Consider the following 23,242-nt stretch of genomic DNA (forward strand, 5'->3'; position numbering starts at 1 on the left):
TTAAAAAGGCAAAAAAGGAATATATGAGGGGGAAAAGTGTATGTTTATGCATGCACAAAATACGTCTGGGAAAAAACATAAGAAACTAAGACTAGTTGTATTTAGCAAAGGGAAGTATGTGGCTAGGGTAAGGAATTTTAAAGAGCATTTACCCTATATATCCTCTACTTTCTAACAGTTCTTAATGACACACGAATATATCACTTCACCAAATACAAAACATAAAAAGTATAATTTCTATTATACTGGTAAATTTGGGCTCATTTTACTTATGTACGCATTTATTTAGTTTATTGCTATTCAGATTTTAATAATACCAGAAAAATTGAAGTCCTCTACTGCTTTAACATAGAAATAGAATACTGTCAGAATAATATCCATACCTGTAATTTCTGTGGTGTCAGACACCATGAATGAACTTGCTGCTGTCCTGGAGGATGTGAAACAATATGGCCACTACTCCAGGTATCAGAAATATTCTGAAGAAAAATTGATTTAAAAAATTAAAGACTATTTGGCTAAATCCTCATAATAAAAGTAATGACTAGTGGGAAATCAAATGACTATGAATTATGAGTACATATATTTAATATTTACATGTGTAAAAAGGATTTATGCTATTAAATAAACAGTAAGTTAATATACATAATCAATTTGGAAAATTGTATATTTAAAGCATGTATTCATTCCTTACCCTACCCTAAAAGGTTCACATCTAAACCATGACCAATGTACTAAGGAGGCTGGCCATTAACTCCAATATTCAATTTATTTCATTGCTATAAATGATAGTGCAAATTACGTTAAGATGGTAAAATCAGGAAGATAAATAATCATTTGATAAACTTATCCTCCTACTTTATTTAATAGAATGTTAAGATTCTGGAATAGAAAAACATCTTAAAAAAGAAAGTTAGCTTAAAAACTTTCACTCCCTAATGTTTACAAATTTAAAGTATAGGACAGGTTATCTACTATACTGCAAAAATTCAGGAGAGTTGGAGCTTCTTTATTGATTGGGATATTTAATTTTTCTAAAATGTATATATACCTTTGTTGGACTAGATGTTCTTTTCCTCTTGACGGGACTGGACAGGACTTCTACTTGGCTAGCAGTAATGATGTCTAGTGGCAAAGACTGCTGTGAAATTGGTATATGACTGAGGCCTAACACAGGTTCAGTATTTGGATGATGAGATTTTAAATCCTAAGAATCACAGAAGTAAGAAAAAAACATGGTTCTGGATGCTCTTAATTCACTTTTTTAAACTGTGACACTTAAAAGCTGCCTACTTTTCAAAGGTATGTGGACACCACTGATTGCAAATATTGAAAATCAAAATCAAAGGAATCATCAATGGAAGAATGTATATCTACTAAGAAAAATACATTTTATTTTGTTTTTTAATTAACCCCTAAAATATTTTTATTAAAACCTTTATTTTTTCAACTGCATAAGAATAAAAAAGGTTTTAAATTTGTATCCAAATTTCCTCCCATAAAGAAGGGAATTTTATATTGAACTCATAACCTCAGCACTTAAAAGATTTTCATTAATAAAAGTCAATCCTAGACTTAGTAAAAATAAGGTTGAACACTAGAGAATGAAAAAAACCCTTAAAGCTGGGCACCTACAGAACACATTACCCAACTTCTCACCTGCTGTGCTGTGTTCAAGGCACCCTGCCTGGAGGTAAGCTCTGCGGGGATTGGTAGGCTCCATGCCTCCTCAATACTAGGAAGTAATTTAGTTTTATTCTGTAGACTACATTGTGGAAGGTTACACAACTGACCCTAGGAAAAATTATGTAAAAAGCAAATTTAACACAAGCCTATTTGAGTAAGAGCAAGTCCACTAAATCTTCCTCAAGAATCTAGCTGGTTATTTTGTTCAAAATGAAATAGATTCTAATTTTGGGACTTTTAGAAAGATGATATGTATAAAGAACAGGCAGAATATACTTTGTGAATATGAGAACAAAGCTGACCTTTTTCAGAGTTCTCACAGGCATCTTAAGACAACTTCGAGCATGAGTAACAAACTATGTTTGTGTTTTTTAAAATGTTATCACAATGTAAAATGTAAACAAATACAGACAAATTAAATAAATTAATACCCAGCAAAAAAAGTAAATGTGGAAAAAATATTTTTTAAAAAATATCATATCTTATTTAAAATATAAAACTAAAATAATACCACGAAATATTACAAAATATGAAAACAAGTTATTGAAATCAAAACACAACTAAACAAACATTCCAGCCACCCTCCTCCTGACTATGGAGAAACACGTGTCTTTCAAAATAAGCTATTTAAAAATGGTACCTGTAAATATTTAATTCTTCCTGCAAGAGCAGAGCTATTGTGACAACTTTTGCTTCTAGTTGCATTTAAATAGCATTTAATGGCATCCTGAGGTTGGTTGCAGGATTCATACAGAGTGCCGAGATCCATCCAGGCTGCAGAATGTCCATGATCTAATTGTACAGCACAAATATATGCCTGTAGGGCATCCATAGGCTGATTTTGCTGTTGATAGAGTACACTGGAAAGAGAAATGAAGAATAGTTGTCTAAATATGGCTACCTGATTTTATATTACAAACTATACAGTATTTTAAGTGAAAATTCCTTGTGTATCAATTAAAATTTTTTTTAATAAACTTACCCTATTGAACACCAGGTATCTGCACTGGCTTCTGATTTATCAATTGATTGCCTGTAAGATATAAAGGCATCTTGAACCTTTCCAATACTTGAATAGCACCTAGGAAGAAAGAAAATCAAGGTCATTCTGTTAACTTCAGTAAACTAAATGTCTGTCAATGGACGGACGGATTGTATATGAAAGGGAAAAAACCTAATAAGTTAACATACTTATGTATGCATGTGTGCTTATGTATGTCCAAATATGAAAACTATAATCTGCATTTTTAAAAACTTTTAAAAGAACTCTTAAGATAGGTGCAAAAGCATGTTTTTACCAATGAATTGTGTAAAAATTACTAGATGACAAGTTTCTATAAGTAATATATTATTAAGGGTTAAAACACAAGATGATTCTATTTATATGGCTTGAATTCAGGTTTCAAATGGAACACTATAGAGTTACAAAGAGAAAATCACATGGTGATAATGGTTTATACAATAGATTTCAATTTTCCTTTTCCAATGAGTACCATTGAGAACAATAATCGATAATTCAAGGAAAGTTCAAATGAGGCATTAATGAAAAATTAATTATTAAAATAGTATGAAAGATTATATTAGATACAAATTTTGTAAAGCTTTATATAAGTTTAACTGGCAGATATGCAAAATAGCAGCTAACTTTATAAAAATTCAAAATTATCTTTTTTGCAGTTCTAATTATAGATGAAGAAGAAAAATAAAAACCAGAGATGAATGAAAAAGCAAACAGTAAATAAGAAAAACAATCCGTACATTCCATAAAGTCAGAATACAGTTGGGATGAAAGACCACAAAAGAATCCGAAAATAATAAAATACTACAAATGTCACAATACAGTTTCAAGAGGCTAACGTACAATAGCTGATATGAGACTTTTCAAGGGGGTGATATCATTGTTCAATAAGGAAAAAGCAAAAAACATATAAAGAGAAGGAATTCTAAAGTACATAAAAATGCATATGATGTAGATGGTGATTCCCAACTGCCAGTCAGTACATGGTGACTTTATCATCTAAACAACAAAATAACAGTAAAGTATTCCCATGAAAGGATTTGTATAATTTCACTAATTGTAGAATAGTATTAGAGGATACAACATAAAGGAAAATTGTTTTAATGTCTTTTCTTTGTCTGTGTTTATTGCTACAATTATTCTTGGAAATTTTACTAACTGATGTAATCCAAAGTCTGAGAACTACACATTAAGGCAGAAAAGGTGACAGAAAGCATTTCAAAAGAGTGTAAACAACACAATTAACATTATATTAAGGGTTTGATAAAAAAATAAATGTAGGGTGTGACATCAGCAAGATGACAGAAAAGTAAGTTCTAGGGTAATAGTCTCCCCCTAATAAATATTGAAACTGAGACAGAAAGCTGCATAACTAATATTTCTAGAACTCTCGGAAACAATCTAGGTTAAACAGTAACACACAAACCCTCAATCAGAACAAAGGAAACCAAAAAAGAGTAGGAAAAATTTTGTGGTGCTTCCCCCTGCCTTGGCTCATGTCTTCATGGTTTGGCAACAGCAATAGGCATGGCTGATGGTGGTCCACATTTTCATTGTGGTGGTCCACAGTCCTAGGTATATGAATATTAGCATACTTAATGTAAAAATTTAGTGTCTTTATGTCTACTTCAATCTGCTTTCTAAAACTGTTCCTCAAGGTGACTATTTGTGTCACTTAATCCAGAATACAACTGGGACAAATTGTATTTGCTGTGGACAACTTGAACAGAACCATTCAAACCATAACCATCTTAGGCAAACTACTTAAGTTGAAACATAAAATACAGTATTTGGGGCTACAAAAGAGAAGCTAGGCAGAGGTTCTTTATTTGGATATACAAGAGAATTTGTCCATATTTGAAAGCTACTGTGAAGAGTAGCTCAATAGGGGTACATAACAAATCTGCCTAAGCACTGAACAAGAGCATCAACATGGAGCTAAACTATATATTAGATTATCAAGAATTTAAAAACAAATGAAAAAAAAAAACCCTAGAATTCACTGGTGCTGGTGGAGAATCTCACCTCCAAGATTAGAAATCAAAGATTTCAAATGGTAAAGTTCACAACAAAAATTTACATTCAAACAAAGAAATAGGAAGAGATAATGTGTTTTCAATGGGGAACAAAAGCCACATGAAATAAATGCCTTCACCAAGATGGAGTCATGAGATGTTCTAGAGTTCTCCAATTTCTACCCCCAATTCTTAAACAATAAATAAAAACAGGAAAAACGATCTTTCTCAGAGCTCCAAAAAGCTGCAGTAACTGGAAAAAGGCCCAAAAAAGAGGATACATTTAGTTAAGAGTAGAAAAATCTTGTGGTTCCTTGCTGGTGTTTGATGTTTCTTTGATGAGATCAATAAAATCCACAAAGTTTTGACTACAATGATAAAGAAAAAAAAAAGAAACAATACAAATCAATAAAATCAGAAACAAAAGGGGGCATATTAAAACATACCACAAAAATGTAAGATTTTAAGAGGTAACTGTGAACTGTATATCAACGTTTAGATAATCTAGATGAAATGGACAAAGTCCTAGTAACATGCACAGTACCCCAACTCATCAAGATAAGAAAGCTTCACTGATGAATTTTACCAAATATTATGGGAAGAATTAACATGAATCACTCTAAAACACTCAGGAAAAACTGAAGGAAAAACAGTTGCTTTCCCATTCTATGAGGGATTTAAGGTCAAAGCTAGATAAAGTTGTAAGAACAAAATATAATTACAGACCAATGTCCCTAATGAAAAGACACAAAACAGCACAATAATTTTCTATTACTCTGCCCACAGAAAATAAAAAGAATCAAAAGAAGATACTTTGAACAATAGAATGCCAGTAAATTAGACAACCTAGATGAAATGGACAAGTTTCTAGATACACAGAAAGCATAAACTGGTTCTAAAATACTGTATCTTAGCATACCAGTTAAATAATCAAAAACGAAACCAAACCAAACTAAGAAATAAAGGTGCAGAGCCAGATGACTTTACACGTGCCTTCTAACCAAACATTACAGGAAGAACTGAAACAAATTAAAAAAGAGGTAGTAACACTCCTTAACTCATTTATCTTGAATTCAGAAGTGATTTTTTAGACATAACACTAAAAAGTATGAGCAGTAAAAGAAAAAGTAGATGAACTCACCTTGATCTAAATAAAAACATTTTGTGCATCAAAAGCCATTAAGAAAGCGAAATAAGGCTAAAATGGGAAATACTGTATTATACACACTATCACAACTTAAAAAAACCCAAAGTTTCTTAATTCTGATTCTGCAAATCTAAAGAATTAAAAACATTTTAAAAATGAACAAAATAGAGGTTTTCCAAAATGGTAATAAAAATCTATTAGAAATGTATATTACTGTTGGTCAAAGGAAATAGGTTTTACATCAGGAAATTACTATCGTAATTTTAAAATTCTGGAATAGAGTGATAAATGTGCTCTGAAACAATACATAATTTCAAAATTCTTGATATTACCATGCCTTGTTCCTTTTAACGAAAGTATTTTTGGTGGCTAAAATGTGCAAGGCTCTGATGACAGCACATAGAATAAAGGAGTAATTCACCAATGATGACTAGTAGTAGTGATAATGAACACTTTTGTCCTGCTGTAATTTTAAGAGGAAAGTGTTTAATATTTCACATTAGCTATAATATTTGCAGGTATTTGTAGAAGTTACTATTTAAATTGAGAAGTGCTCTCCTATTCCTAATTTGGTGAGCATCTTTTTACAAGTGGTTATTAATGATGACATTTAAAATGATGACATTTTAAAGTGTGTTTTTCCCCCTTCCTTGACTTTACTATTATGAGGTTATAGCCATTCATTATTGAATGTTGAACAATGCTTTCATTCTTATGCTTTTTGTTAATGATGTATTACTCTCCTCTTGGATGCAGTTTTCTGTAAGTACATAAAGAATTTTTTAATCTATTATCATAAGGAATTTAGTGTGCAGTTGAATTTTATTGTAATATCTTATTTTGGTACTAAAATTAGGCTGGCCTCATAAAATAAGTTAGGAAGTGATCTATTTAAATTTTCTACCGTAATTTTTGTTAAGTTGGTATTTATGATGCCTATTTTTATAGTATCCATTAGTATAATAATCTGATCTTACAATTTTCTTTGTGGGAAGATCTTTTTCCCATTCAAATTTGAATTATGAGATATAGAGTTATTCAAATTACCTATGAATTCTTTTAACATTTCTGTTATGTAAGTTTTGGTAGGATATATTTTTCAAAGAATTTGATGACTTTATAAAAACAATTTTTTTAAAAAGTTTTTTTTTTTTAATAAAAGCAATGGTTGAAATTATATCATTGATGTGGAGACAGTGACCACTGGAGTTGCTGAAGGGAGGAAGAGGGAAAAAGAGGTGTGATATGGGGGCATTTTTGGGATGGATTTGGACTTATCCTCAATGACACTGCAAGGACAGATGCAGGGCATTAAATATCCTGTTATAACCTACCGAGTGGACTGCAGATGAGTGTAAACTACAGTGTAAACTATAATCAATGCTGTGTAGCAATAGTCCAAAAATGTGTTCGTGAAATGTAATGTTTATACCACACTAATGGAAGAGGTTGTTGATGTGGGAGGAGAGGTAGTGGTGGGGTGGGGAGTGGAGCACATGGAAATTCCCTATATTATTTTAATGTAACATTTTGTGTGACCTATGTATCTTTCAAAAGTAAATAAAAAATATATTTTAAAAAATAATTTTGGACAAATTGCTCACATACTGTGTTAGAATTAAGATAGGAGTTTGAATTATCAAGAATAAAAATAGAATAAAACAGGATAAAGAATAAACCACATGATAGAATAAGAACTGGAAACTTACTAGGTATTCGAAGTGGGGAAAAAATTCCACTTTTAAGCCTGGTTAAATAGAAAGCAATATTAAAAGAAAAAAACGTATAGAAAAGAAACTATACTGGGAAATTATATATATATATATGTATATATGTATATATATACACAATCTTAATATAATTTTTATTTATTTTTAAAAGATACATAGAACACACAAAATGTTACCTTAGTATTTTTTTTTTTTTTTTGGTAGAAGTACAGGGGATTGAACCCAGGACCTTGTGAAGAGTGTGTTTAATCCCTGAATTACAAATAGTCCAATATATCTGCTTTTAAAGAAGGTGATTTTCAAGTACCAGTTAATGATGTGGCTAGAGAACAAGCTTGAATAAAAGGGTCAACTCAGAACTAGCAGAGTATCTCGGCCTGCATGTAATATCAGGAATTAAAAATGCTTTTTGACCTTGAATAAAAGGGGGAAACGGAAAGGGCAAATGAGTTTATATGGCTATGAGTCTCCAAAAAAGACCTGGGAGGTCATCAGAGGGGTCACCCTTATGCACACCTCAGCAGATTTCCAGAGACAGATAAAGTAAATACAACCCAGGTATTGGTGCTCCTGAGGGTTACAGAGACCCACAGGTTCTATGGTCATGGCAGATGGAGTTCAGTGCCATGTCAGTTGGCCCTACTTTGGAGTTTGTGTTCCTGAGTGTGATGGAGCTGGACTCAGATGTGATCTTTGTTCACAAGCCTCTCCTGTCACTTTTACCAGACCTGTGGCTGGCGCTGGGGTTTGGTGTATACTCAGGGGACCTGAATCTCTGGACTGTCCATGTGATAGCCAGGAACCTGAGCCTCAACAGACTTGCAACTCCTATCCTCTGGTTTATTGGACCTAACCCAGCCAGCTAACAGGAGGTGAAGAAGGTCAACCACCACACCAGGGAGCCAAGAGTGCCTACAATTTCAAACAGGAGAATTGCATCCATCATCCAAGTGGAATCTAAGCACCCTCTTGATACAAAGGTGGAGTGGACATAGCCATCCCAGGGTCCACAGAATGGAGGAGTGGAGTAGTGATTGGAGTGGACTAGCTGATGCTCTATTCTGGAATTGTGATTAGTGATGGAAGTAAATGTGGCGTTGAGGTGGAGAAAGTGGCCATGATGGCTGCTGGGGGTGGGAGTAGGAAGAAGAGATGTAATGTGGGGGCATTTCCAGGAGTTGGAGTTGTCCTGGGTGGTACTGCAGGGACAGTTACTGGACATTGTGTGTACTCCCATGGCCCACTGGGTGGACTAAGGGAGAGTGTAAACTTAAATGTGTACTACTGACCATGTGGTACAGCAGTGCTCAGAGATGTGTACAGTGAGTGTCCCATGATGTTGGAGGAGAAGATTGTTGTGGAAGAAGTGGGGGGGGGGGTATTTGGAGACCTCATATTTTTTTAATGTAACATGAAAAAATAAATAAATAAAGACAAAAAATAAAAAATAAAAAAATAGTTGCAGAGAAAAATTAATAAGTAAAGAAGGTGACTTTGACCACAGGAGCATATTTTCGTAAAGTTCAGGAAAAAGCAGTATATGTGATAAAGGAATTTGAAATACATAAAGGGTTAGAAATCTTTGGAATACACCCACATAGAAGAGAAGCTTTAAGAACATAGGATACACACAAGGATGGAAGAGAATAAATCAAAAGAATGATTAGTTTGGAGTTGGGAAATATAAAAAATGTCAGTAAAAGAGAGGCCATTTTAGAGAGTGCATGCAATTTTTTTTTTTTTTGAGGCAGACACAAACTGTACCTTTATTTTTTAATTGATTTTGTAAAAATGTTACATTAAAAAAAATATATATATATATATATATATATACATGAGGTCCCATTCAGCCCCACCACCACCACCCCACCACTCCCCAGAAACACTCACTCCCCTCATCATGACACATCCATTGTACCCGGCAAGTACATCTCTGGGCATCTCTGCACCTCATGGTCAATGGTCCACATCATGGCCCATACTCTCCCACATTCCATCCAGTGGGCCCTGGGAGGATTTACAATGTCCGGTGATTGCCCCTGAAGCACCATCCAGGGCAACCTCCAAGTCCCAAAGGTGCCTCCACATCTCATCTCTTCCTGCCACTCCCCATATCCATCAGCCACCATGTCCATTTTTCCCACTCCAATGCCACCTTTTCTCTGTGGGCCTTGGATTGGTTGTGTCCGTTGCACCTCTATGTCAGGAAGAGGCTCAGATTCCACATGGATACTGGATGCAATCCTCCTGCTTTCAGTTGTAGGCACTCTAGGCTCCATGGTGTGGTGGTTGTCCTTCTTCAACGCCATCTTAGCTGAGTGAGGTGAGTCCAATAAATCAGATTGTAGGAGCTGGAGTCTGTTGATGCTCAGGGCCTGGCTATCATATTGTCAGTCCAGAGATTCAAATCCCCTAAATATATCTTAAACCCCAGCACCAACTACAATTCCAGTAAAGTAGGATGAAAGTCTTATGAAAAGAGATCCCATCTGAGTCCAGTTCCATCACACAGAAACACCAGCTCCAAAGAAGGGCCATCTGACATGGCAGTGAACCCCGTCTGCCATGACCATAGTACCTGTGGGTCTCTTTAGCCCTCAAAGGCCAATACCTGGGGATTGTATCTACTTTATCTGTCTCTTAGACTCTGCTCAGTTGTGCATAAGGGCAATCCCTCTGACAGCCTCCAGACTCTTTTTTAGAGACTCGTAGCCATATAAACTCATTTCTGCTTTCCATTTCCCCCTTACATTAGGTCAAACAGCATTTTAAAGTCATGTTATTATATGTAGACAGGGATATTCTGCTGATCCGCATTGAACCTTTAATTCAAGGTCATTTTCTAGTTCCATCTTCAGCTGGTATTTGGTAGTGATCCCTCGGTGCCAGGGAGGCTCATCCCCGGGTGTCATGTCCCAAGCTAGGGGGAATGCACTGCATCTACATGCTGAGTTTGGCTTTGAGACTGGCCACATTTGAGTAACATGAAGGCTGTCAGGAGGAAATTCCCAGGCACAGTGCTGCTCTAGGCCTTGTTCTTATTTCAGGCATATAGGCTCACAAGCATAGTCATTAGTATCATGCTCTCACTGTTGGACCCTCATTCCTTCCTGGTCCTTACTGTTGCACCTGGGGGACTGCCGCTATTCCCCTAGGGACCACGACAGAGCACCCCTGGCCAGGAACTCAGTACCGCCCCCCAGCTGTAGTTTTTAATTGTTGCCACTATGAGTATATCCAAATATTACCATGCACCCTGGGCATATGCCCTGTACAGCTCGCTGTCAGCCATACATCACCTGTCAATAGTATCCTATACCAGTATTCCTCCGCTGCCATTGTTGAACCACTCTGTGATCCAAAACTTCCTGAAAATTGAAGTCCAGTATAACGTCAGGGTCCCTTACTAGTAAAATGGCATATAGCGATGGGTTTAAAGGTTAGATATAGAATATATGTTGACTTGGAAAAATTCTACATCCTATCTTTTTTTTTTCTCCCTAATTATTGAACTTCTCTTCACAAGAGCCCTAGACCACAGAAATTCATATATACAATATACAGTACTCCCCCACATCTACCATTAAGCCTTTTACCTTCCACAGTGATATTCTTATAACTTATTCATATCATATTTACTTAAAGTGATGTACAGACTCTGAGACAATAGCTTTCAAACAAGGTGACATCTGTGCTTAAATTGTGTTCCATACTTTAGGATATACTGTTTTCTAAATTTTTAGTTATCCTATGTTTTACACTATGATTTACTTTATTAGTCTGTCGTCCCCCATATGTTTATGGTGTAATATTACATGTTTTATATCCATCCTTGTGTACTCTCGTGAAAGTTCTCTCTTACCCCACATTTACTTTGGTTCCACACATTTAACATCCGTTTTCCCATCCCCTTGGTGCCCACAGTGACAGCCAGCCTCCGTTTCCCGAGGAGCCCCGCCCAGAGACACTTGCAACATTGTTCAGGGCCTAACTTGGTCAATTACCCCAATGCCCTGGGAGCCACCCTTTCTCTTGAGAGATACAGTTCCCTCTATCTGATGGCGTTAGTCTTCCCAAGGATGTGGGTCCACCCCCACTCTCATTACTTGGGTCTCTACCCAATGGTACCACCCACTCTGGCAAAATGAGCATTCAGACATTCCCCAGGAGCCCGTCCCGCATCCGACCATCCCCTCCGAGCATCCTAAACAGTTAACTCTCTTAATTATATTTTGATATGATTTTCTCAGCATTTTACTCTCGACCAACACCTGAAACTCTCCTATGTTCGTAAGCTACCCTTCCGGTAAGTATGAACACAAAGAAGAGATAAAATGCGGGTAAGGGGTTGCCTTTGGGTGGGGCTTTGCGGGTTTGAGGGGGGCTGGGGATGGGCGGATGGGTAATATTGCCCGGGAAGAGTGCATGCAATTAAAGAGAAAAGATTTAGCAACAACAACAAACAGGTATAGTCACCAGAGAGCATGTTACTGCTAAAACATAAAAATATGTTTTTTCTTTTTTATTTACAGACAAATCTACCTAACTGCTGGGAAAAACAACCAGTATTCCTGAAAGGATTATTTTCAAATTCATACCTACAAAGTGAAAATAGGATGTCAATGTGTCGAAGTACAGATGTCTCAGTCCAATCACTTTTCCTCTAATTCAACTTGTCTACGTTGCTCTGAGACAGTCTAGTGCAATACAAAAAGGACTGGGTAAACCTGAGTTCTAGTTCTTTGTCAGACAATAATTAGTTATCTCACCTTGGGAAAAACACATTACTAGTTGTGTTTTCACATCTATAAAATAAAAAGGCAAGCTAGGTTACTCTAGGGTTCCTCCCAACTCTAACATAATTACAGGTTCTGTGCTTCTGGGAGACTGTTAACATTGACAACAATCAATGCTAGGTAACTGTACTAACAGATCCCAACTTCAATTTGATACATGTTTCCTTATCAAGAACCAACTTCAATGTTCAACAAAGTTCTGAACACACAGCTAACAAAATTTCTTAGGAAATATTAAGTACCACCAAAATTCTGTTGCTCACTGACATCTGAGTACCTCATTCAAAGCTTGAACAATTTCAAAAATAATTTTTCATAAATTTGATTTTTCTAGCTTTAAAGCAGATTAAAAGCAACACATTAGAAAGTGGTAGATAAGAATGAGAAATAAAGAAAAATTTAACAACAAATTAAAAATAATGAAAATGTAAAACAATAATCCTGAATCCAGCACAAATTAATATACCTTAGTAGAGAAGAACAAGTGTTCTGCACATTTGTAAATCATTATCCAAAATAATTAAAAAGAAAGCACATTTCATAGCATTAAATCCTATTAACTGGGGGGAAAAACTGCTGTGCAATATTCTGTGCTCACAGAACCTGGCAAAATATATTACTGAAATACTAATTTTTAACCATGGTTCAATACAAAGCTGTGCATAAAAAACAAAAAACTAATCTTTATATTAAAGAGCCATTCATGATTCTAAATTAAAATTTACCACAAATCTTGGGTGAAAAGGAAAAAAATTCCTGGTTCTTACTCTTTTACTCTAAAAGGACTGTTTATGGATAAATCTTATCATTAGAGGCTATAATGAGAGGTTCTCGCCTCACCTCACTTTGCAAAAATAGACCTCTTTTACAGTTACTATATTAAGATATTCATTATACAATACTAATGGTGGTAGTAATGGTGCTTTCTCAAAACCTTAATACTATATAATTAGTTTTACTTAAAGAGACTTTACTAAGCAACAGATATAAGGAAAGACTCAGCTCTCATCCCAAGGTAAAAGTCAGGGTTCAAATTATGGTATAAGCAAACTCAACTAGATTATTCTGCAAGCCCAGGCAGGGCTTAGAAAAACCCTATTGAAATGTTAACTTCCCAGTTAATTTTTATTGCATATGTACAAATACACACACACACACAAACACAAACAGGTGAAAGAAGATATACGAAACATACAAAGAAACAAGGAGTGATGGTCAATGTAAAAAAAATAATATTAATGCATGAGAAATCATCACTGAGGAAGAAAAGACCTAGACAAACAAACACAGAATTTATAAAAAGGAAAAAAGACCTAAATATGAAATAAAGGAAAACATGGACAAAGAATTAAAGGACGACAGGAAAATGAAGAATAATCATAAAGAGAAAATTAATAAAAGGTGAAATTATGAAAAGCAGCCAATTAGTGGAGAATATTAGCAAAAATTTTAAGATAACAGATTGTAACTGCAGAAAAAAGAATCAATTATCTTGAAGCTATGAAAACAGAAATCATACAGTCAGAAAGAAAAAATTGAAAAAGTCAGCAGAGATATAATATTTCTCATTGGAAATCTTGGATGGAAGAAAGTGGTGATATTAAGTACTAAAGTAGAATATTATATCTGACAAGTTTCTTTCAATGAATGAAGGAAGCTGAGGATTGTCAGAAGATGACAGAATAGGAAGCTCCAATAATCTGTTACTACAGAAAACAATCAATAGGGACTATCTAAACCAGAGGTCCTTAACCAAGGGTCCTGGGGACTGTGGAAAGATTTCAGGGGGTCTGTCAGCTTGAATTCAAAAGAATCAACTTATCTTTATTTTCTCTGACCTCTAACCAAAATCTAGCATTTCCCTCACTTTTGAATGTATGCAATAAACTACAGTAGTATTCATTTCATAGCACATTACAGCTGTTGCATATCTTGAAAAATCACTCATGCTCATCCATACTTCAAAATTACAGCTGTTAGACCCGATGCTACTTGAGTGTCATAAAACTATAGGTCAGTACATTCTGAGAAGGGGTCTGTGTTTTCACTTACTGGCAAAGGAGTCCGTGGAACAAAAGATTAAGAACCCCTGGTCTAAATCAACTACTGTGAAAATCTGGAGTCTACTGTAAGGCTATGACACATGCATGAAAGAAGTGTAAGAAAAGGCTGGTAGATTATGGTAAATATCAGTGATTTTCACCCTGTAAGTAGTCAGTACTTTCCTCCAACCCACAAAATGCATTGGAAAGCAGCAGTGGGGTCAATGAGATTATATTCCTCCAAAGCATGGGAGTGTATGGTATGATTGCAAAACACTGCTTTTGATGAGCTATTTCAACTCTGTGGCAGCTGCTGAAAGTGGCCACCAATCTAATCCGCTCAGGCAAAAATGCAGAGTAGTGCTGAAGAGTGAATACTTACTTTTAATTTTTTTATTTTTGGACTTTTCATTTTCTGTTTTGGAGCACAAGTAGTTTAGAAAAGTCATAGATTGATGGCTGCTGCTCTTAACAACTACATAAAGAAAACCTTAGCTATCCTCGAGGAGTGGGAAATCTGTGTTTGCAGAGTTACAACAACACAATATTCAGAATATCTCGTTCTCAATTTTAAAAAATTTACAAAACACAGAAAGATACAGGAAAGCTTGGCTAATCCACAGGAAGAAAAAGAATCTGCCAGAAACCATCCCTGAGGAATCTAATGCATTGGAATTACTAAGTCAAAGACTATAAATCAAGTTCTTATAAATGTACAAAGAACTAAAGAAATTTAAGCAAATGCTGTCTGAACAAAGTTATCTATTGTAAAAAGGACCAAAAAAAATTCTGTAGCTGAAAAGCAATTATGTGAAAAATCAGTAGACTGATACAACAGTAGCAAGGATAAGAAAACCTGAAGACAAGACAACTGAAATTGTTAAGTGAGGAAAACACAGGGGAAAAAAAAGAAAAAAGAACAGTACCTGATGGACCTGAGGGACAATATCAAAGGTACCACTATACATATCTCACTGAATTTCCAAAAGGACGTAAGAGAGAGAAAAGAGAAAGGGGAAAAAATAGTATTTGAATAATGGCTGCCATCTTCCAAAATTACATGAAAGATACAATTATACACAACTACCTTTTACTCCATCCAAAGATATTTCCAAGCAGAATAGATTCGAAGATATCTTTACCAAGACACGTTATACCAAAATCCAAAGACAAGAAAATTGTGAAAGCAACAACAAATTAACCTAGTAACAAAAGCAGAAGATCTCTGAAAAGAAATCAGAGAGGCCAGAAGACAAAGTTGGGAAGTATTTAAAGTACCCAAAGGAAAAAATACTGTCAACTAGGAATTCTATGTCAGGAAAAAAAGTATTCAAAAATGAATGAGAAATTAAGATACTTACAGAGAAATAAAAGCCAGAGGAATTCATTACAAGAGACCTGCCCTAAACAAAAGCAATAGGAAGAAAAAATGAACTATATAGAGTAAATTACATAATTACAAATTATGGCATCTTCAAGGGCAAACAATGTAAAAAGATGTAATTTGAGACCATCACAATTAAAAGGGTGTGTGGGGTGTCAATATGTTGCAGTTGAAAGTTTGAATACTATTACGTATTAGTCAAGCTCTAGTTAATAGGTGATGATGTTAGTTGTAATCACAAAGAAAATAACCAAGAAATTGAGAAGGAAAAGAAGGAAATAAAAATGGGAGACACACAAAAGTGGGTCTAGACAAAAGAAAAAGCCAGGAACAGGGTAACTAAGAAGCAAAAAATATTCAAGACACACAGAAAACAGCTAAATGGCAGAAAGAAAGCCTTCCTTTTCCCGTATTACCTTCTACGTGAATAAATTAAATTTTCTAATGAAAGGCAGAGATTGGCAGATTGGATAAGAAAACATGATTCATCTATGTTCACTTTAGGTACGAAGACAAAGAGACTGAAAGATAAAGAGTGGTAAAGACATTCCTAGAAAATTAATCAATATAGGGATGAAATAGCTACATTACTGTCAGTCAAAATAGACTTTAAGTCAAAAAAGTGAACAATAGATAATGGCTGTTATATAGTGATAAAATGTTCAAAATAGCAAGAAAATATACTGATTACAAATAGATACATACCTAAGAACAAAGACCCCAAAATACGAAGAGAAAATTAACAGAATTGAAGACAGAAATAGATAATTCTACAATAATAGTTAGAGACTTCAATATAGAATTAGAAATAATTGATAGAACATCTAAAAAGAATGTGCATAGTTAATTAGGGGACCTGAAGTCTTGAATAACATTATTAAAAATTAGACAATTAGACAATATATGGGACACCCCACCCAAATGGCATTTCCAGAATAGACCATGTTGGGAAATAATCAGATCTTAAAAAACCTAAATATATTGAAATCATACAAAGTATCTCCTAAGAGCAGAATGGAATAAAGCTGGAAATCAATGACACGGAAAACTGATTAACAAAATGAGGAAATTAACACAATACTAAATAAACAATGGGTCAAAAAAGTCAAAAGGGAAATTAGCAAGAATGAAAAGGAAAACACAATGTATCAAAACTTATGGGACACAGCAAAAGTAGGGGTAAAAAGAAAAAACACAGTGCTGAGATGGAAATCTGTAACTCTAAATACCTCAATATAAACAAAAGATCACAAATAACCTAATTTCTCATCTAAGAAAAAAAATTTTTAATGTAATACAAGCAGAAAGAAGGAAACAGTAAAGATCTGAGCAGAGATAAATGAAATACAGTGGATAAAAATAGCTAAAGTTGTTTTTCTGGGGAAACGGACTTTGGCGCAGTGGTTAGGGCGTCCGTCTACCACATGGGAGGTCCGCGGTTCAAACCCCGGGCCTCCTTGACCCGTGTGGAGCTGGCCCATGCGCAGTGCTGATGCGCGCAAGGAGTGCAGTGCCACACAGGGGTGTCCCCCGCGTAGGGGAGCCCCACGCGCAAGGAGTGCACCCATAAGGAGAGCCGCCCAGCGCGAAGGAGGGAGCAGCCTGCCGAGGAATGGCGCCGCCCACACTTCCCGTGCGGCTGACGACAACAGAAGCGGCTGACGACAACAGAAGCGGACAAAGAAACAAGACGCAGCAAAAAGACACAGAAAACAGACAACCGGGGGAGGGGAGGGGAATTAAATAAATAAAAATAAAAAATCTTTAAAAAAAAAAAAAGTTGTTTTTCTGGAAAGATTAATAAAATCAACAATCTTTTCAGCCAGATAACAAAAATAAAGAGACAGAGAAGATATAAAAAACTAAAATTAAGAATAAAAGTGAGGATATTACTACTGATCTTACAGAAATAAAGAGAATTATGAGGGGGTATAGTGAACAATTATATGCCAACAAATTAGGAAACTAACATAAAATGGATAAATTCCTAGAAACATGCAAATTACCTAGTCTTATGCAATAAGAAACAAAATCTTAATTGAACTAAATCAAGTAAGGAGATTGAAGTACTAATTAAAGGTGATTCAAGAAAGAAAATTTCAAGACCAGATAGATGGCTTAACTGCTGAATACTAGCAAACATATAAATATTCAATTCTTCTCAAACACTTAAAAAAAAAAGGACAGACTTTTTTAATTCACTCTGTGAGACTAGCATTATCCTGATAACCATGCCAGAAAATACCTCACACACACACAAAAACAAACAAACAAAAATTACCATCTACCATCCTTATATATATATACAAAATCATCAATAAACACTAGCTAACTGGATCCAAAAATAAATTTCAATGATTTATACACCAAGAATGGTGGGAATTATTCCAGGAATACAAGCATAGTTTGACATAAGAACATCAATTGTTGTATATAACACATTAATAGTATATGAAGGTAAAATTCTACATGATCATGAAATTATTGCAGAAAGGTGCTTCACAAAATTCAAAATCCTTTCATGATACAAACACTCAGAAAAGTAGGCAAGAAGAAAACATTCTCAATCTGATAAAAGCATTTATGAAAAACTTGGAGCAAACATCATAATCAATGGTGAAAGAGTGAAAGCTTTCCTCCTGTGATTAGGAACAAGACAAGAATGTCTGCTTTAACTACTTTCAAAAATCACAATGAAATATAGAGCAAAAGTAACTGCACGAAAACGAAGTAAAAGTTTTGGAATGGAGTAAGTAAAACTATGCCTATCTGATATGATATGATCTTATTTAAAGGAACTCAACAAAGAATCTACAAGAATGCTTTTAGAGCTAATAAATGAATTTAGCACACTTGCAGGATACAAGATAAACAGGCATAAACCAGTTGTTAACATTAACTAGTAATGAACAATCTGAAAAAGAACTAAAATAATTCTATTTACATATTATCCAAAAGAATAAATTACCTATTAATAATCTGAACCAAGAGACAAAATACTTGGAAACAAAAATCTACAAAACACCTCTGAAAGAAATGAACAAAGATCAAAAGTAAATGGAAAGACAGCCTGTGTTCACGGATTGGAAGACAATAGTTAAGATGTCAATATTACTTAAAGCAATCTACAAGTTAAATGCAATCCCGATAAAATTTCAGCAGCCTTATTTATGTTTTTTTGAGAAAAGAAAATACTGATTCTCAAAATTTTTATGGAATTATAAAGGATGCTGACTGGCCAAAATAATCTTGAAAAGAGCAACAAACTTAAAAGACTCATACTTCCTGATTTCAAAACATCACTACATTGCTAAAGAAACTGAGATAGGATAGACTGATCAACCAATGGAAAAGAAATGAGACTCTGGGGGTAATACATTGCTAAAGTAATTAAAATAGGATAAACATAATCAACCAATGGAAGAGAATTGAGAGTCTGGGGACAGAGCCACACATTTAAGTTAATTATCAAGAAGATCATTGGTAGGCAACAACGGCACCACATTCATTTAGGGGAGAAAAACTAGTCTCTTTAACAAATGATGCTCGGACAACTGGAAATCTTCATGCAAAAGACTGATTGGATTCCCATCTCCACTGTATACTATATATAACATTTATATCAAAATGGATCAATGTTGATTAATTATTGTCACTGATGAGCTCTATAACCTAAATAAAAGAGCTAATACTATAAAACTCAAACAAGAAAACTTATGGAAATATACTCAGGACCTTGTATTAGGCAATGGATTTTAGATTTTTATACCCAAAGCACAAACAAAAGAGAAATAGATAAGAATAAACTTCTTCAAAATTAAAATCTTTGTGCATCAAAGGAATTATCAATAAAGTATAACCTAAGAAAACATTTGGAAATCATCATCTGACAATAGTTTATATTCAGAATAAATAAAGAACTCCCACAATTCAACATGACCAAAAAAAGAGAAAAACTAAAAAAAAAAAGGTGGGTGAAGAATTGAATAGACATATTTCCAAAATATATGCAAAGATGTTCAACAACAAAAGCTATGAAAGAAATACAAATTAAAACTACAATAAGATATACCACTTAATACTCACTAGGAAGGCTTTTACTAAATAAAAAAAACATACAGTCAGAAGAGTTTATGAGGATCTGGAGAAAAGTTGAAGCCAGTAAGATGGCAAATGGTGCAGCAGCTGTAGAAACTGTTAGGTGGTTTCTCAAAAGTTAAACATGTAATTTCCCTATGACATGGCAATCCTACTCCTTGGCAAATACCAAATAGAACTGAAAGCGAAATGTGTACACCAATGTCAAAATGGCATTATTTACAACAGTCCAAGTGTCCATCATCAGATGCAAAGATAAATAAAAATGTGCTTTATCCATGTAGTGAAGAATTATTCAGCAACAAAAAGAAAAGAAGTACTAGATACAACATGGCTGGACCTTGAAAACATCATGTTAACTGACATAAGCCAGACACATAGGGGAAATATTGTGTGATATTTCTTATATGACATACTTAGTATAAGCAAGTTTATAGAGATACAAAGCAGAATAGTGGTATCAGGGGGAATGGAGAGGTATAGAAACATTGCATAAACTATTGAAATTAAGGTGGTATCAAAGGAAATGCCTGTTAAAGATTTAGGATGTTAAATTTAAGCCCAAGGTAACTACAAAAATTATGTACACCCAAAGAAATTAAGAGGATGGCTGCTAGAGATGAGAGGCAAGGGTAATGTTGCATTAACACACAGGAACTGGGGATTTCCATTAGTGACGAAGGGGAAGTTTTAGTAATGAAAAAGTGAGGCTATGGCAATACTGCAAGTGTGATTAATCCCACTGAATGATATGGTTGAGACGGGAAAGTTTATATTGTATATATGTCCTCACAATACAAGAAGAGGAAACAGCAACTAAAGAGACAATGACAATTAAATGCAAAACCTGATTCTAGATGGAAACTAACAAGGGAGGAGGAAAGGCTCCAAAGAACATTATTGGGACAAATTAAATAAGTGGAATATAAAAATTGTAAAGTTCTAATGAAAGAAACTGTTGATGTGGGAAGAGCAGGGGATGTGGGGAGTGGGGTATATGGGAACCTCTTACATTTTTTAAGGTAACATTTTGTGTGATCTATGTATCTTTCAAAAAAAAGATAAATTTTTAAAAATCTGTTATGTTTGAATCAATGTTAAATTACCTGAACTTGATTAAGTGCACTTGGATGGTTACATAATTGAACATACTTTTTCTATATGGTAGTATTATGTGTTCAAGGAGTATAATTTTCACAACCCACTCTCAAATGTTTAGTAAATGGATGGATGGATGGATGGATGGATGGATGATAGGAAGGTGGATGTAAGGATGGAAAAAAACCAGATGTAGCACATGTGGCAAAATGTTCAAAAGATACAGCAAATATGGCAATATGTTCAAATTGGATAGGTATCTGGGAGCAGAGGTAACTTGCTGGGAAATTGAAAATTCACATTAATAACTTGTAGAATGGAACTTAGATTAAATTCAATTTTCTCATTTAATAGGTTAAATGAAAATTAAGATATCAAAAGGTTTACACAGAAATAATTTCACAAATAGTCTGTGGCAAACTCGTAACTTGAATCCAAATCTTAGCTCCAGGTCACTGATCTTTCCATCATACCAAAACACAATCTGATGATAATAAAACACATCAGATTCAGCTACATCATGTATGTAGGTATACAGGCAGAAAAAATTAATAATACTAGTGATATCTGAAAAGACTGAAACTTTAAGATTCTTATTTTAATACTCCGAGTAAGAAAAGGCCAAAATATTTTGGACTGCAATAATCTATTACTACATGAACTTTCCCTGTAAATCCATTTTCTCAATTTAAGATTTCAAGTAGAACTGTGGGTGAGATGTATGCTTAATGCAAGTATTTCCACAGTAAGGTGCAAATTTGGTAATCACAATTAAAAAACAAGTTTCCTCAAGCTACTAACAGTGGTCAGGCAATAAAGAAATCAATTCTCCATTCTTTTATATAAACATACACAGAAATAGTAGAAATCTGAGACAATGTAATTGAAATACTTAATAGAAAAATCATGTAAGTGATTTCTGAAAAGACAAATTCTAAATTTCTAGATTTTTTAGAAACTAGCAATTCATGGAGGGTGAAAACAAAATTTAATAAACAAAGTAAGAAATGTCTCACTAAAAGCAATTCATGCTATAAGAAAGCAACTATACACAAAGGTGGTTATCAATTTTACCTCCTAAAAATCTTTTTTTTTTTTTAATTTTTTAAAGTATCAGGGACTGGGACTTGAACCTGAACCTGAGACCTCACATATGGGAAGCCAGCACTCAACTAGTGAGCCCCATCTGCTCTCCTAAGTTGTTTTTTTTCAGCTCCCTTTTGCTTGTTGGTTTCTTTCTTTGAGGCACTGGCAACTGAACCCATTATCTCCCACTTGGAAAGCTCAACCGCTTGCCCGACATCCACTTGTGAAATCTTTTGTTTTAATGTACTTAAAATATTGAGTCACTGGCCAGATTATACTACATAACATTTTAGACTGAAAATCAAATCTCAAGCAGAAATAAACAAAGTCACACAGAATATCTGGTAAGTCTCACCTTCCAAGGAAATACCAAGATTGGCCAGAATTAGGATCTGTCTCCAGAGACCTCTGCAGATATTGAATAGCATTGCTTTCCTTAGTGGCTTTGTCTTCTAGTAGATCTACATTATGATGCATCCAACCTAAAATAAAAGCATTAAAAGCAATTATCCATGATTCAACTATTGTTGTAGTTTTAAGAATATGAAGAAGTAAAATTAAAATATTTTAGTGAATTTATTAATTTATCTTGAATTACAAGACCAAAGTTGGAAACTGTCAAAGCTTCAGGAAAGCAACCAAATTTTCGCTTAATAAATATTTACAGTTCTGGCTATACTACATGGTCAATCAAAAGACTGGATGATGTAGTTATTATATACGAAACCATCAAATCAAATAAAAAGCAGTATTTCAGTGATGAATAAATTAAGTTGCACCTTTGATTGTATAGAATATATAAAACAAATGTCTCTTACTTTTTATTTTCATAATGATAGCTATGCTATAAAAAATATGGATCCTGAGGCTATCTATTAGTAAGCCAACAATACATTTATATTCTTCTTTCTCATTCTTCCCTTAATTCTCTTGTTACTATTAATAAGAAAAAGTCCTGGAATAACTGAGATCTAAAAGGAGCTGCTTAAGTGTCACTGACAAGCAGCCAAGGAGGCTCAATATACAAGTAAAATCAAGTAGGAAAGTATACTTATGTTCATCAAGAATTTAAGTTATAAAAGCATGAAGAGTTTCCTTTTATACACTCTATGGTTTACAGCCAAATATGACAGATATTCAGA

At 34.4% G+C, this 23,242-nt stretch overlaps 1 protein-coding gene across 6 annotated transcripts in view; it reads right to left on the minus strand.

The window, feature by feature from the left end:
* LOC131277238 (lysine-specific demethylase 6A-like) overlaps nt 1-23,242 on the minus strand; it is a 228,147-nt gene that overhangs the window by 52,266 nt on the left and 152,639 nt on the right. For 2 of the 6 annotated variants that reach the window (XM_058291774.2, XM_058291770.1), the window contains exons 10-15: nt 22,456-22,582; nt 2,669-2,767; nt 2,327-2,546; nt 1,660-1,794; nt 1,052-1,207; nt 384-479 (exon numbers count right to left, since the gene is read on the minus strand). In XM_058291774.2, coding sequence (XP_058147757.1) covers nt 384-479; nt 1,052-1,207; nt 1,660-1,794; nt 2,327-2,546; nt 2,669-2,767; nt 22,456-22,582 — 833 coding nt within the window. The remainder of the gene's footprint in view (nt 1-383; nt 480-1,051; nt 1,208-1,659; nt 1,795-2,326; nt 2,547-2,668; nt 2,768-22,455; nt 22,583-23,242) is intronic. The other 4 variants (XM_058291776.1, XM_058291773.1, XM_058291771.2 and 1 more) reach the window with 3 other exon arrangements.

The sequence above is a fragment of the Dasypus novemcinctus genome, chromosome X, assembly GCF_030445035.2.
Source record: "Dasypus novemcinctus isolate mDasNov1 chromosome X, mDasNov1.1.hap2, whole genome shotgun sequence".
Classification (NCBI taxonomy): Eukaryota; Metazoa; Chordata; class Mammalia; order Cingulata; family Dasypodidae; genus Dasypus; species Dasypus novemcinctus.